At 42.9% G+C, this 15,382-nt stretch overlaps 1 protein-coding gene across 3 annotated transcripts in view; it reads right to left on the bottom strand.

Annotated features, from left to right (window-relative positions):
* Positions 1–15,382, bottom strand: part of PTPRM (protein tyrosine phosphatase receptor type M) — a 657,833-nt gene that overhangs the window by 75,750 nt on the left and 566,701 nt on the right. For all 3 annotated transcript variants that reach the window (XM_052660546.1, XM_052660547.1, XM_052660548.1), the window contains one exon: positions 7,965–8,052. In XM_052660546.1, coding sequence (XP_052516506.1) covers positions 7,965–8,052 — 88 coding nt within the window. The remainder of the gene's footprint in view (positions 1–7,964; positions 8,053–15,382) is intronic.

The following is a 15,382-nucleotide window of genomic DNA, read 5'->3' as shown; positions in this document are numbered from 1 at the left end:
TTCTTTTCCATCCCTGTTTGTGTACAGTGTTGCATAGAGGTTAAGATCACAGACTTTGGAGTAAAAATCTTTGCGTTTGCTCCTAATTCTGTCACTTTCTAGTTTATGCCCTTGGACAGATTATTTAACCTCTGTGCCTCAGTTTCTTCCATTGTAAAATGGAAATAACATAGTGCCCACCTTGTAGTGCTTTTGTTCAGACTGAGTTAATTAATATAAGCCATGTTTTGGTACACAGCTCTGTCACTCGTATCATTACTGCTGTGACTTCAAGACCTGATATTTTCACCTGAACCATTTCATAATTGCCTTCAGATGCCTCCCTCTCCAGTGAATCCATGCCAAGAGCTCCTTTTCCTTTCCTTTCTTTTTATACTTTTTATTTTGTATCGGGGATTAGTCAATTAACAGACAATGTTGTGATAGTTTCAAATGAACAGGGAAGAGACTCAGCCATACCTATACATATATCCATTCTCCCCCAAACTACCCTCCCATCCAGGCTGTCACGTAATACTGAGCAGAGTTCCCTGTGCTATATAGGAGCTTGCTGGTTATCCATGTTAGATATAGCAGTGTACACATGTCCATCCCAAACTCCCTAACTATCCCCCCGCCGCCCCCCACCCCGCATCCTTCCTCCTGGCAACCATAAGCTCATCCTCTAAGTCTGTGAGTCTGCTTCTGTTTGCAAGTTCATTTCTATCACTTCTTTTTAGATCCCACATATAAGGGATGTCATACGATATTTCTCTCTGTGGGATTTATTTCACTCAGTATGACACTCTGTAGGTCCATCCATGTTGCTGCCAATGGCTTATTTCATTCATTTTTATGGCCAATATTCCACTGTATCCTTGCACCACATCTTCTTTGTCCACTCCTCGGTCGATGGACATTTAGGTTGCTTCCATGTCTTGGCTAAACAGTGCCGCAATGAACATTGGGGTGCATGTATTCTTTCAGATCATGTGTTTCTCTAGATATATGCCCAGGAATAGGATTGCAGGGTCATATGATAGCCCCAAACTCCTTTCCTAAGACACAATTTATTCTAGCCCCACCCAATTTAAACCATTCACTATCAGCAAAGAATTGATTCTCAGTGATCTTATGAAACAATGGAATCTGAAACGATCACTATAAAAGAGTACTCTAAATTTCTTTACTGAAAACAATCTCTGTGACATAATATAAGTGAAGGAGAGTGAGTTGCGAGCAGCATGTCTCCTAAGAGTCTGTTTTTATTAAATAATCTAATGCACTTGGATGTGTGTATAGGAGCATCGTGAGCAATCAGAGAGATGGGACATCTGCTGGGTGGCAAAATTGGGAGGGATGTTTCTTCTTCCATTTATGATTTTACGCACCACTTCAATTGTCTACATAGTTTGCACTGTCTTAGGAATCAGAAAGAAAACAAGAAAAATCTATTTTTATTGCTCAAAATAAAGCCAGCAACTTCAAGCCATAGAAAAAACAGATTTGAAGGAAAGAGAAATAAAATGTTAGCAGAATTTGAATGTGCTGGGTGAGGTGTTGGACAATTTCTCCCTCTTTACTGCACACATTTTCTTGACTGTGTACGAATTGTTTTTTTAATTGGAAAAAGAAACCTATTTAGCCATGGATGAATGGAATATGATCAAACTCCAACTAATGTTTATATAATAGCCACAACTCAATGTTACCCCATCCAGAAGGGTCATAAGCTGCCATTTTGAGAAACTCAATCTGCATCAAAGGTCTGTGCCGTTCCTCTAAGTTCTTCCAAAAAAGCCTTTACTACATGAAATAGGGCAAAAAAATTTTTTTTGGTTAAGAGACAGGTACATTAAGACCTGGTCATAACAAACCATTGCTTACTGCTGAAAAATTATAATCTGCTTGTACTTTCCTGCATGTATGCCTGCATGAGTGTATCTATGTATGTGTGTATATACTTATGGCATGAGTATATATACGTGTGTATGTGTATACATTATGAGTGTGTATGTATTTAGGTGTGTGTATATACACATGTATTTATGTGTGTTTATATATGTATGTATGGGGGTGTGTGTGTGTATGTGCTCAGTCACATCCAACTCTTTAGAGCTCCATGGACTATAGCTTGCCAGCCTCCTCTGTCCATCAGATTCTCCAGGCAAGAATACTAGAATGGGTTGCCATTTCCTCATTCAAGAGACCTTCCCAACCCAGGGATTGAACCTGCATCTCCTGCATTGTCAGGCGGATTCTTTACCACTGAGCCACCCGGGAAGCCCATGTATGTATGTACTTTTGGGTAAATAAGTCAGTCTTGTGTGTGTATCTGTGTGTACACATGTACACACACATATATACACACCATAGATGTGTATATATGTGTGTTTATGTGTATATATGTCTGTCTGTCTGTGTATGCATGTATTTGTGTGTGTGTGTGTGTATGACTGCCTTTGCACATCAGAGGCAGGGTAATTAGAGATTTAAAGCAGGTCCCTCAATCCCTAAACCATGTTATTTATGCCCTTTTTATCAAGTAATATTATGTTTAAAACACTTCTATGTAGCTTCAAATATTTTAACATTTTCATATTGAACACGATGGATTTGGGTCACAGCCTTGCAGCTGGAACCAGTAAGTGATTAGATGTTACTGCAGCGGCAGAGATGGCGTCTGTCACTACGATCTTTCACCTCTAACCAGTTCTCCCCTTCTGCTAAATATTGATGACATGTTTAAGGCGAATCGGAATCACAATGATCTAAGTAACATTTGCCCTCTGACAGGAGACTCAAAATTAATTTTAATTATTATTGATTGCTGCAAATAACAGCCTTGCTCTCCCTGTGGTTACATCCTGCCAAGGGCGGGTGCTGTACTGGTTTCAAGGTACAAGAGGCAGAGAGGCTGAGGTAACCGAGAGGAAGTGCTGGGCATCCTGCCATCCCTGCCCCCTGCTCCAGCCTGGGGTCTTTGTCACTGCCCATTAGCGGGTGGGGGGCCCAGGTCTAACCATGCAGGATCTGAGTGAGAAGGAGCTCTGAGCTGAGGCTGAAGCTGGAGGCTCCGTGCTGAGCTTCACTCCAGCTGCGGGTTTTGTGTTGCTCACTTCTTAGTCTTGCCTTGTGCCTGACTTTTTTTAACTGAGACCCTCTGTCAGGGATGCCTACTCTTTTCAGGCTCCTGGCAGATCCCCTGACTCTAATTTTATTTTGCCTAATTTTCCTAGAATTTACCCTTTTCTTTTCTACATGGGTTTGGTGGGTATGTTTCTGTCTTACTCTCATCTGCTGGATTTTTGATGCTGGATGCTTTGCCAGTGAGTCTTACCCCCTTTAAACTCACCTCCAACTCTCTCTCTCTCCTCCCTTTGCTTGCTTTTACACCTAACCTGGATTGCGACAGTAGTATGTCCCTCAGAAGTGACACAGGAACTGTTGGGGTCGCTCCATTAGCAGGAAGAAGCATGCTGATTTAAGACAAAGTCCTGGGGATGTGCAGCCCTTTGCATGGGCCACAGAGACGGAGACGAGACTGCTGGTAAAGACCTGGGCGGGACAGACCAGGTCTCACTGTCCTCACTGTCCTCTTAGTCACCTCACAAAGCACGGGGACCCCGAGTCCAGATGAAAAAAGGGCCCCTCTTCACGTGAGAGTCGAGGGTCCCCCACTGTCAGGGCTGCACCCCCTTCCCTCCCTCATCCACCTCAAGCAGCTGTGGGCAACTTCAAAGCAGCTTTGGGCTACTCCCCACCTTGGACATCCCCGTCCTCCTTGTACTAGGCCCCTAGCCGGCACCGCGCATGCCCCGCCCCCCCATGACACATGCTCCTTCGCACGTGCCAGTGCTTTCGTCTCAGCAGTTCTCACTATTAAAGGCCCTCCAGGCTGGGTCCAAGGCCCTGCACGCCCTCCATGCTTCCTCCACAGACAAGCTGACAAGCACCAGTCCTTTGCCTGAAGATTGGCTACTTTACATCTCTTTCGGGTTCCAGGCCTGTCCATATAGCTGCCTACTTGAATCCCATCTGAATATGTCAAAGGCAGGACAATATGTGTTTGGATTAAACTCCCAAGCTTTCCATGCTACCTCTGAGCTCCAAGTCACTTTCCCTTCCAGGGTTACACATCTTGTAAATGGCCCGTACTTCCGTCTGTCTATCTGTTCGCTCACCCATTCTCCATCCACCCAAGTCAGGAATACAGGAGCTGCTTCTGAGTCCATGCCTTCCTTGAAGCTCTCTATTTCTTCTATCATATCATGTCGTATCATATCATATCCTCATCCTACCATTTATCTACACATCCATCCATTATTCTATCATCTGTTCAGTAGAAGTATAGCTGATTTACAATATTATATTACTTTCAGGTATATAAAATAGAGATAGTGAATCAATAATTTTTATAGCTTATACTCCATTGAAGCTTACTATCAAATATTGGCTGTATTCCTTGTGCTGTATGTGACACCCTTGTAGTTTATTTGTTTTATACTTAGTAGTTGATACCTCCCAATTCTCTACCCTGTCCTGCACCTCCCTCCTTCCTCACCTGCACCCCACAGGTTGTTCTGTGTAACTGCGAGTCTGCTGCTGTTTTGTTATATTCGTTTGTTTTATTTTTTAGATTCTACACATAAGTGAAAATATACTGCATTTTCCTTTCTGACTTATTTCACTTAGCCAAATACCCTCTAGGTCCATCCAAGTGGCTGCAAATGGCAGAGTTTCATTCTTTTCTTCTGACTTGCTTCTTATTTTCTCAATTGTAATTGTTAGTTACAATTAAGAACTGCTGAGATGTGTTATCATAAAAATAAAAAAAAATTTTAAATTTGACTCTTTGTGAATTCTCCAGGCCAGAATACTGGAGTGGGTAGCCTTTCCCTTCTCCAGGGGATCTTCCCAACCTAGGGATCAAACCCAGGTCTCCCACATTGCAGGTGGTAGATTCTTTACCAGCTGAGCCACAAGGGAAACCCAAGAATACTGAAGTGGGTAACTTATCCCTTCTCTAGCAGATCTTCCCAACCCAGGAACTGAACCAGGGTCTCCTGCACTTCAGGCATATTCTTTACCAACTGAGCTAGCAGGGAAACCCGATTTAAAAATTAAAAAAGATAAAAAATAAAATAAAAATCAAAGAAGAGTGGAATGAAAAAAAGAACTGCTGAGAGTATTAGGAGGGCTCTGCTTGTGTGTCTGTATGCATGTGTCTGTGTGTGTCAATGGTGGAGGGAGTATTCGTTTATACTTGGAAGGGCTAGCTCAGCAAAAGTGTTGTGTAAATAAGGGAAAAGTTCAACTTACTTAAGAACAACAGCCAATAAACAGTTTTTAAGCACCATTAAAACCATTTTATATGTAAACACTGTTGCAAAACAATGAATGTGATCATTAAAGCACTTTTATGTTCTCTGAAAAGCAATAACAAGAATCTCCAGGACCTGTTCTCTGAATCCCCCAATTCCTCATCCTAGTTAGTGCGCTATTCCCAAAGGCTGGGCTCCCTGGAGCAGGCTTCCCAGCCAGGGAAACCGAGTTTTCTACAATCACAGGATTTCTTAGGGTGAAAGGGAGATGTAATACTCTTCTCTATGCCTTGAAAGAAACAACCAGTATGAGCATATACATTAGGGTGATTTAGGGAAATATTTTTATTCTTTAAGTTCTTCTACAACACTAACAATATCAAAGATTCATTTTTGCTATAATTAAAAACATATGTGTTAGTTGCTCAATCATGTCTGACTCTTTGCGACCCCATGGACTGTAGCCCACAGGCTCCTCTATTCATGGGATTCTCCAGGCAAGAATACTGGAGTGGGTTGCCATTCCCTTCTCCAGAGGATCTTCTGAACTCAGGGATCGAACCCGGGTCTCCAGCATTGCAGGCTGATTCTTTACCGCCCCCCAGTGAGACAGTGCTCAGATGTGAGCTCCAGCACCAGACTGGACAAAGTGGGGGGCACCAGGGCGGTTCTGGTATTTAAGCCAGGAGTGGTGGTATTTCTGCAACCCATACACAGTGTCAGACTCCTGCTATGTAGCTGGGGTGGATGAACAGTAGCATCTAAAAATCAGCAAACCCTATTTTGGGAGCCCTAATAATCTTTTGGTGGTCTAAGATGGTTAATGTCTCAGAATGTGCCAGTGTAGATGCTTACAGACAATTATATAAACAACCAGACAGTTCTAGAGGGATTCTTTTAGAAAGCAATGAAAAACTAGAGGAAAAGGTAACCATTTGTAACTATAAGGAAACAGCAACCCACTCCAGTATTCTTGCCCAGGAAATCCCATGGACAGAGGAGCCTGGTGGGCTACAGTCCAAGGGGTCACAAAAGAGTTGGAGATGACTTACTGACTGAACAAGAACAAGAAGAAGGATGAACTTGTAGGACATTATTATGCTGAGTGAAATAAACCAGACACAGAAAGAAAACGCCAGCATGATCTCATCTGTATATGGAATCTAAAAAATGTCGAATCTATAGAAACAGAGAGTAGAAGGGTCATTACCAGGAGCTTGGGAGGTGGGGGAATGGCTCTGATGGGGGTTGCTGGTCAAAGAGGACAGAGTGACAGCCACATAGGATGACTAAATCTAGATAGGAAATGTACAGCATGATGATGAGGGTTACTAACACTGTGCTGAATCCAGAAATTTGTCAAGAGAGTAGATTTCAGGTGCTTTCATCACACATGAAACATGACAACTATGCGAGGAGACGATACCGTACTTCACTAGCTTGACTACAGTCATCATTTTGCTATTCAGAGACGTGTCAGGCATCATAGTGTGGCCTTCTCTGGTGGCTCAGTGGTAAAGAATCCACCTGCAAGGTAGGACCCGCAGGAGATGCAAGTTTGATCCCTGGGTCTGGAAGATTCCCTGGAGAAGGGAATGGCAACCCACTCCAGGATTCTTGCCTGGAGAATTCCATGGATAGAAGAACCTGGTGGGCTACCATCCATGCGATTGAAAAGAGTTGGACACGACTTAGCACATTCACAGCAGCAGTAGACGCTGCTACAGGATCTCAGCTGTCCCACCAAGAAACGTTAACTCAGGCAGGTGAAATCTAACTGCATTTACACAAACAAGCAAGCTAATACATGGCTCCCTGGGACTACCTGAACCCTTCAGATTTGTTCTCTTATAAGTAATAAAGCTGGATGGGCTAGGTGCTCTGTATTTCACACTGTTATTGTTTGTTCTTTAACATATCTTTAGAAATAGCATTAATTCTGTGAGTACCCTGTCGGTACTCGTGTGGCTTTGAGCAGTGCAATGCAAGGATGGATGGCTTCAGCCCTGGAAGAGGGAAGCTCATCAATCTACCAGGCCTCTCCACATCGTTACGGAACATTAATGAGGCTGGGCTCGATTTAAGAACCGACTGAGACATTATGGATTGGTGGCATTCCGCTTCATGGGAACTGGGAATTTCTGAGTTATCATCTCAGCTCCGCTGCTAATGAGTGTTGTGATACGGGGACGATCATTTAACTTCTGCATTTCAGTTTCCTGTCCTCAAAATGGGGCTGTTACTGACCTCCTTACCCCAAGTGTCCCAGGATTAATGAGCTCGTGTCTGCTGAGAGTCCCGAGCTCCTGGCATCGAGGCATGCTTTGAGTTATTTCTATTCCTTCCCAAGAAACAGCTGGGAATCATCAGATCTGTTTTGTTTACTCCTTCCAGAATGCATTTTCTCAGCATTTGCACATTACCTAGGTTACCCAAACCTTACATCTAAAAGTAAAACCAGTGCCACAGCAAGACACATGGACGTAGCGGGGGTATTTAGGTAGCTTTTCTTTTCCTTAAGGAAAAGCATCACACCAGCTTTTCCGGCGAGATGAAGGCAGTAATTGCACTGCAAATTCTCGCCGCATGAGGCCGGTGGTCAATCTTAGCAGATGTGAAAAGAAAGTTACATCACAGCGCAATGATGCTGTCAACACTTACAGGCAATAATATTCCCATATCTGTTCTTCATTCTGTTTTCATCTTTCTTAGCAGAGTCCCATGGTGCAGACTGCCCTTCAAAGAAGCTCTGGAAGAAAGAGAAAAGTGACGTGACGAATTACAATTCGGTGCAGTAAACAAACACAGGGATTTTAACGATGGAGGGTGTTGTTAAAAAATGTACGATGGTCAAGGAAGGAAAAGAATGTTCACAGGAAAGAGATAATGGATTATTAAACTACTTTATATATTAAATATTTAATTTAGTTTTTTTGTTTTCTTTTAGTTAAAATGTTACAAATATGGATGGGGACTGAAGAATAAGCCCCAATTCATCTGTATGATGTATTAAAAATGGCTGGGTATTTATCTCTGTTCTTTCAACTTCTTAATTATGTCATCATCCTTCAGTGTTCTCCTATGAGATATAAAGATATCGTTTTTCTTCCCAATTGCAAACTGAAAGATTTATTTTTGGTTAAAATTGAAAGTAGGTAAGCTAAGACTTCACAACTTCAAGCTTAAAATCCTCTAAGAACTTCTGCTAGAGTTTCCCTTCATTTTCAATGGAGCTTAGATGTCCATTTATTTAAGGATTTGGCATTATTAAGCCCGGGGTCTTTAATCTTTCAGCTGGTAGTCAGATATACGTTTTTCCATTCAAGTTATAACGAAAATGTCCTCTGCTATCAGCTGACATGTGAAAAAAAATCTGGGATTTTAGTTTCCACTTTAGTCCACATTCTGTTTCGCCTTCGCGTGGTCAACGCTGCAAGGAAGAGCTGGGAAGAAGGACGGCAGCAAGCAGCATTTGGTGACCCGGATCTGTTGTTTCTCCTGCACCTACTTTTACATTTCTGGCAGCAACTGGGAAAGAAGATATGAGCAGGAGGAAGACATGCAGGCAAAGCAGGTGCCTGAAAGCATCGTCCTGACACATCCTGGGGCCAGAGAACGTGCTGCCAGGAACGCACTTCCTCAAACACACCCCAGGGCGGCTTCCCAACTTCCCTCTTTAGAACAGAAAGCTCCTTTCTGCTCCCTTAATCTCCACCCCCACAGAGCACTTGGCCATCTTGGCTATTTACACCAGTAGCCACTATTAAGTGATCAGTCTGGGGTTCAACGGAAACAATTTATGATCCCTTTTCATGGGTCCAGTTGTGCCTGATTAGTTGAACTGCTCCTTAGTACGACTGGGGTGGGGATGCATCTGCTCACAGACCCCATGGGAAACAGTTTTTAGTGACGGCTGATTTACGATATGGTGTTTAATTTTTGCAGTAAAATTAACTGCAAGGTGACTAGTTATATACATTCTTTTTATGTTTTTTCCCATTATGGTTTATCTCAGAATATTGAATCTATTAATAGTTCCCTGTGTTATATGGTACGACCTTGTTGTTTATTCATTCTGTACACAACAGTTTGCATCTGCTAACTCCGAACTCCCTGTTCATCCCTCCCCAATCCCAATCCACTTAGTATAATCCCTAGTTGCATTTGCCTTGCTACAGATGACATTATTTTGTTCTTTTTTAATGACTGAGTAGTATTCCATCACACACACAGACACACACACACACACATTTTCTTTATCCATTCATCTGTTGATGGACATGTAGGCTGTTTCAATGTCTTGGCTACTATAAATAGTGCTGCTATGAACATAGGGGGTGCATGTATCTTTTTGAATTATGGTAGTTTTGTCTAGGTATATGACCAGGATTATAGTAGTTTTGTCTAGGTACATGCCCAGGTATATGCTGGTTAATATGGTAGTTCTATTTTTAGTTTTCTGAGGAACCTCCATACTGTTTTCCAAAGCAGTTGCACCAACTTACATTTGCATCAATATTAAATTGCCCATCTAAAATAAGGTATCTTAGTCTTAGTCATTGTGGACACCTCGTTATCTTAATAGTTTTTACACTGTATTTTATCATTTCGAAAAAATCATGGAGGCAGACCAGGATTAGATGAACTACGCACTAAGAGTTGCATTAAAAGATTCAGAGATTCAGGAAGAGAAGGGGTGGCACAGGATGAGATGACTGGATGGCATCACTGACTCAATGCACAGAACTCTGAACAACTCTGGGAAATGGTGAAGGAAGGGATGCCTGGAGTGCTGCAGTCCATGGGGTGGAAAAGAGGCGGACATGACTTATCAGCTGAATAACAGCAACAGATTCCCAATGTACACTGCTACTGAAGGGTAAGATGCCATGCAATGCAGGGCAAAAACAAGAAAAAACATTTTAAGGGTTATTAATAAATTAAATCAATAATGATACAGTAAAACCACTAGTTAATTCCATCTAGAACAAGACCATTATAGGATAAAGGATTTATTCAGACATGTAACTTCTATTCCTCCATAAAATATGCATTTAAAATAGCTTCGGGGATTTAAAAGTCATCCTCTTTTTCTGAATTGTGTCATTGTTATTCTATGAGTGACAGTTATTTTACCGTTGAGTAATGACTATTATTTGACTTCCCTTATGACATTTTAATTCTATTAATACTTTGAGTCTGTCGCAATGTAATTACCAATTTCATTCCCCTCTGCCTTCTCCACACGTGTGAAACTTTCCAGACTTTGTCTTTTTCATGGGAAGAGGAAGGAGGGACCTGATTCTGGGAAAGACCTGGGTATCTTCCAGTAGATCCCTGGGTACTAGTTAACTCACCAGAGGACAAGAGACAGATAGGAGGGGGGCAACTATGGTGCAGGGAGGGGGCACTGGCTCCATGAGTACAAGGAGATGGTCTTGGGCCATGGGAGGCAATGCCACCTTGAGTCACTAGTGCCAGCTCCTTCCCACTCTTGACAGACAGATGCTCTCCTGTGGAGATGGTGCTCACATCACAGTTGTGTTTCTTTAGCATTTGTGGTGATCACAGGAATTCCAATAGCCCTTGCTTTTAAAAAAAGTTATTTAAAACATTTTCTTTTATATTGGAGTATAGTGGTGTGCTATAGTCCATGGGTTCACAAAGAGTCGGACACGACTGGGCAACTGGATAACAGCAGCAGCATAGCTGATTTAGCAATACTGTGTTGGTTTCAGGTGTACAGCAAAGTGATTCAGTGATACATACACATGTCTGTTCTTTTAAAAATTCTTTCCCTCCTTTTCCCGTTTATCAGAACATTGAGCAGAGTTCCCTGTGCTATATGGTTGGTCCTTGTGGATTATCTATTTCAAATGTAGCAGTGTGTACATGTCAATCCCAAACTCCCAATCTCTACCCCACCCCCTTCACCCCTGGTAACCATAAATTCTCATTCTCTAAGTCTGTGAATCTAAAAAAGTTATCTTAATTTGGCTGTTTTCGTGTACCTGGTGACCAGGAAATGTAAAAGCAATGAGATGATAACCAATCTCCCTGCACTTGAGCTCTGCATGTTTTTATGAGGGTGGGGCCCGTGCTCTCCATCTCCCAGCACTGACCACGCGGGCAGGGGTATCGATAAGTGAGCAGGATAAAGAGTCCATTGCCTTGGCTAATCTTCATGAGAGCGGCAGCCATGGAGGACTGCTATGTTGAGGACAGGAGAAACAGGGAGACTTTACCACAGACCAGCTCATCACGGACCAGCCCGGGCCAGACCTCAGTGGTTCCTGACTCTAAATCCCTGGCTCTTCCGGGCGCCCCTCCTGACAAGGACTTTGGAGGGGACAGCAGTTAAATCCACACATGGCCAAGGACTGCTTTCCAATCTAGGTTATATCTCCTTGTCTCTAAATCAAGGTTTACAACAAGAGAATATTAGAGATGTTGGATTGCTTCCTCAAAACAGGAAATTTTAACTCCAGGTATAATGTGATTGTCACAGGGAAGGGACAGCAGGAGTGAGACAGCAGAAGTGAGAGTTCTTGCCATGAACCTCCCAGCTTCCTATCCAGGAATAATATGAATAAGTTTAAGTGGCAAGATGTATTTTCTTTACACAAAAGCAAAACAAAGCAAAACAAAAAGCTGCTTCAAGGAAATGATCAGATGGCTGGTGCCACCCATGGTCTTCTAACTCATGAATTTGCTGACTGGGTCTAGCTGCTACTGCTGCTGCTAAGTCACTTTAGTCGTGTCCGACTCTGTGCGACCCCATACACAGCAGCCCACCAGGCTCTCCCGTCCCTGGGATTCTCCAGGCAAGAACACTGGAGTGGGGTGCCATTGGCTTCTCCGCTGGGTCTAGCATATTCTGGCGCAGTTTTGCTTCCAATTACACAGCCAATCTCCCCCGGAATTCACTCATGATGAAAACCATGTGTTCTTGTCTTTGGCTTGTAACATCAGTAATATATCTAATGCGGAAGTCAGAGAGGAAAAAAAGACTTTCTAGATTGATAACTTGGCTTTGTTTCTTTTTGTTATGGAGATTATCATTGTAAAAATTTCTAAGATGGACCCAGTTGTAAATGTCACGGCTTTCCATTAGCGTACATTTTCAAAATAGTTGAGAAAATATTTACCTTAGACTGGATTCCCTCTTACTCCTGCAGTAGGATGAAAGACAACTGTCTACATTTCTACTTAGAAAATAAAACTTTGTCTATAGCTCTAGAGCCACTTGGCATTCAGAGAAGCTGTGACCTGAAGATGGGTCTTTGACAGAGTGAGTCCCTGGCTGCCCTCCTGGCTTGGGAAGTCTAAGCAAAATAGTAACCAGGGCAGAAATGCAGGTCATCAGGGACATGGAACAGTTTCCTGTCTGGCCCCCAGCGAGGCCCAGTACAGATCTGAGACTCCAGAGGCAGACGTGGCTCTTCCTCCAGGCTTTGTCTTCCTGAGGCACCGAGCCTTCTCTGACTACTCTGTGACATACCACCTTTTTTTTTTTTGCAGACCATGAGTTGGACAGATAGCTGCTAATAAACCCACTAGTGAAATGCGCCCAAGGAAAATTAAGTAATTTTGCTACACAATCATTCTACTGTGCCCTATTTCACAGCCCTTTTGGCTTCTAAATATCTTTTAATAAATGAAGCAAATCAGCACACATTTTAGAAGATTTTCTGCTGGGTATTTTTCTTGAGGGTAAGAACAAAGGTTCTTTGGCTATCTCTTTTATCTGCAAGGAGGTCAAAAGTTGTATGTGTTCCAATAAAGCTACATCAATTGAATCACGGAATGCTTTCAGAAGAATCCTACTTGGAACCAGTCTTCCTGAGTAGGAAGAAATCACATTGTTTATGAGGCTCTAGAGAAGAGCTGCTCCTCTCACATTTACTGGAAGGAAAGCCAACTAGGTTTTGAATCCTGCAGTGGCTGAGAAAGAGAGAGCTTGGGTTCTTGAAGAAACACGAGGATTCCTGAGCACAGGAATTTTGGGGGCGATACTCAGCTTGCCCACCCTAAAGTTTACATTTAAGTACAACCTTCAAATCCTCCTTAATCTCTCCAGTCTTTGCTTGACTAAAGTTATGAGCAGGTTGTGGTTAAAATCCAATTTAACCAAAGCACAGGAGCATCTTTAAAAAAGAGGCCCAGTGAGACACAGAGAAGGAAACGCGAGAACATCGTTAGCTACTGATGAGGCCCTGTCCTCGGAGCAGCCGCATGAAGACCAGCTTGGGAGACACCTCGACAGTCCAGGTCCCAGGGTGCTTTTCACAGCAGCGCTTTTCAAATACAATATGCGCAGTTAGGCAATATTTAATGTTCAGGGCCTATTTTTAATATGCAGATACAATTCAATGCACCAACTATGGACTTTTTATTATTTAAAAAAACACTTTATGTTATTTTGGGGATTTAAGTTAATGGCCTTGCTATACCGTCTGTTAGAATTTTCATAAATAGACTTAGGCTCTGATTCTACTTAAAATGTAATTAAAGTGTTTCCTCTGACTACCTTAGCTCATATATACTGAGAAGAGGCAGCAAACCGGGGAACACTCTGAAGAGTAATAAGTCTCAGAAACAATAAAAATGAAAGCAGGCAAGCTCTAGTGAATACCAATGACTCCACACGAAGATGCCACGCGGTCCCCAGGCACAGAGCGGAAGGACAGGGGACGTCTCTCACAGCCGTTTGTGTCTGAACGGCAAACACGTTTTTTGCAATTCAGTAACTTCCTCCCCACTTCTCATCCCACTGTCACTTTCCGCAGGATATAATGGTACATTTCAGTTGCCCACCTCAAGAGAACGTGACTCCAAAATGCTGCAGTCTGTTAAAAATGCCAGATACAAAAAAAAAGGAGGAAAAAACCCCCTATTGAGCAGAAAAGCTGCCTGGAAGAATAGGATGCAGGTCAGGGTTGTACATAATGCCCGGTATGTTCTCAGGCAGTGTGGAATCGAGTTGTTTTTTTTTCTTTGAAGCTTCTGAAATCGAATTTTTCCTCCCTTTCTCATATGAACAAAACTGGGCACACAAAATGACTAAGATCACCACGCTCAGAGAAGGAAGATGCATTCACTGGTGTGTGCCACGTCTCTGAACTTTCTTTGTTTTCTGTCCATACTACTTTTTGGGCTCTTCCAAGTGTTGTATTTTATTTGGTCCATATAAACTATTTATTATTATTGCATTAAAGCAACTGAAGACGCAACCACAGTTGTGGACAGGCCGCAGAGTGCAGTGCTGATGGGAAGGTGGCCAGGGAGCTCGGGGCCAGAGATAGCAGTGACCACCAGTCACTGTCATCATCAATGTCCTGGACAGAGGCAGCCAAAGGGACTGTGTGAGGCTCAAGAGAGGTGAGGACTGGGAGGAACCAGAGTCTGACTCATGTGCTGTTGTTGTTCTTGTTCACTCACTAAGTCATGTCTGACTCTTTGCAACCCCATGGACTGCAGCATGCCAGGCTCCTCTGTCCTCCACTATCTCCTGGCATGCATGCATGCTTAGTTGTTCAGTTGTGTCTGACTCCCTGCCACCCCATGGACTGTAGCCTGTCAGGCTCCTCTGTCCATGGGATTCTCCAGGCAAGAATACTGGAATGGGTTGCCATCATTATCTCCTGGAGTTTGGTCAAATTCAGGTCCACTGAGTTGGTGATGCTATCTACCCATCTCAGGCTCTACTATCCCCTTCTCCTGCCCTCAATCTTTCCCAGCATCAGGGTCTTTCCAATAAGTCAGCTCTTTGTATCAGGTGGCCAAAGTATTGGAGTTTCAGCTTCAGCATCAGTCCTTCCAGTGAATATTCAGGCTTGATTTTCTTTAGGATTAACTGGTTTGATCTCCTTGCAGTCCAAGGGACTCTCAAGAATTTTCTCTGGCACCACGATTGGAAAGCATTGATTCTTCGGCACTCAGCCTTCTTTATGATCCAACTCTCATATCCATACATGATGTATGGAAAAACTATAGCTTTGACTATATGGATCTTTGTTGGCAAAGTGATGTCTCTGCTTTCTAATATGCTGTCTAGTTCATGTACAGTTATTTCTAAA

Source organism: Budorcas taxicolor, chromosome 22 (assembly GCF_023091745.1).
Source record: "Budorcas taxicolor isolate Tak-1 chromosome 22, Takin1.1, whole genome shotgun sequence".
Taxonomy (NCBI): domain Eukaryota; kingdom Metazoa; phylum Chordata; class Mammalia; order Artiodactyla; family Bovidae; genus Budorcas; species Budorcas taxicolor.
This window is presented reverse-complemented; position numbering and strand designations above follow the sequence as displayed.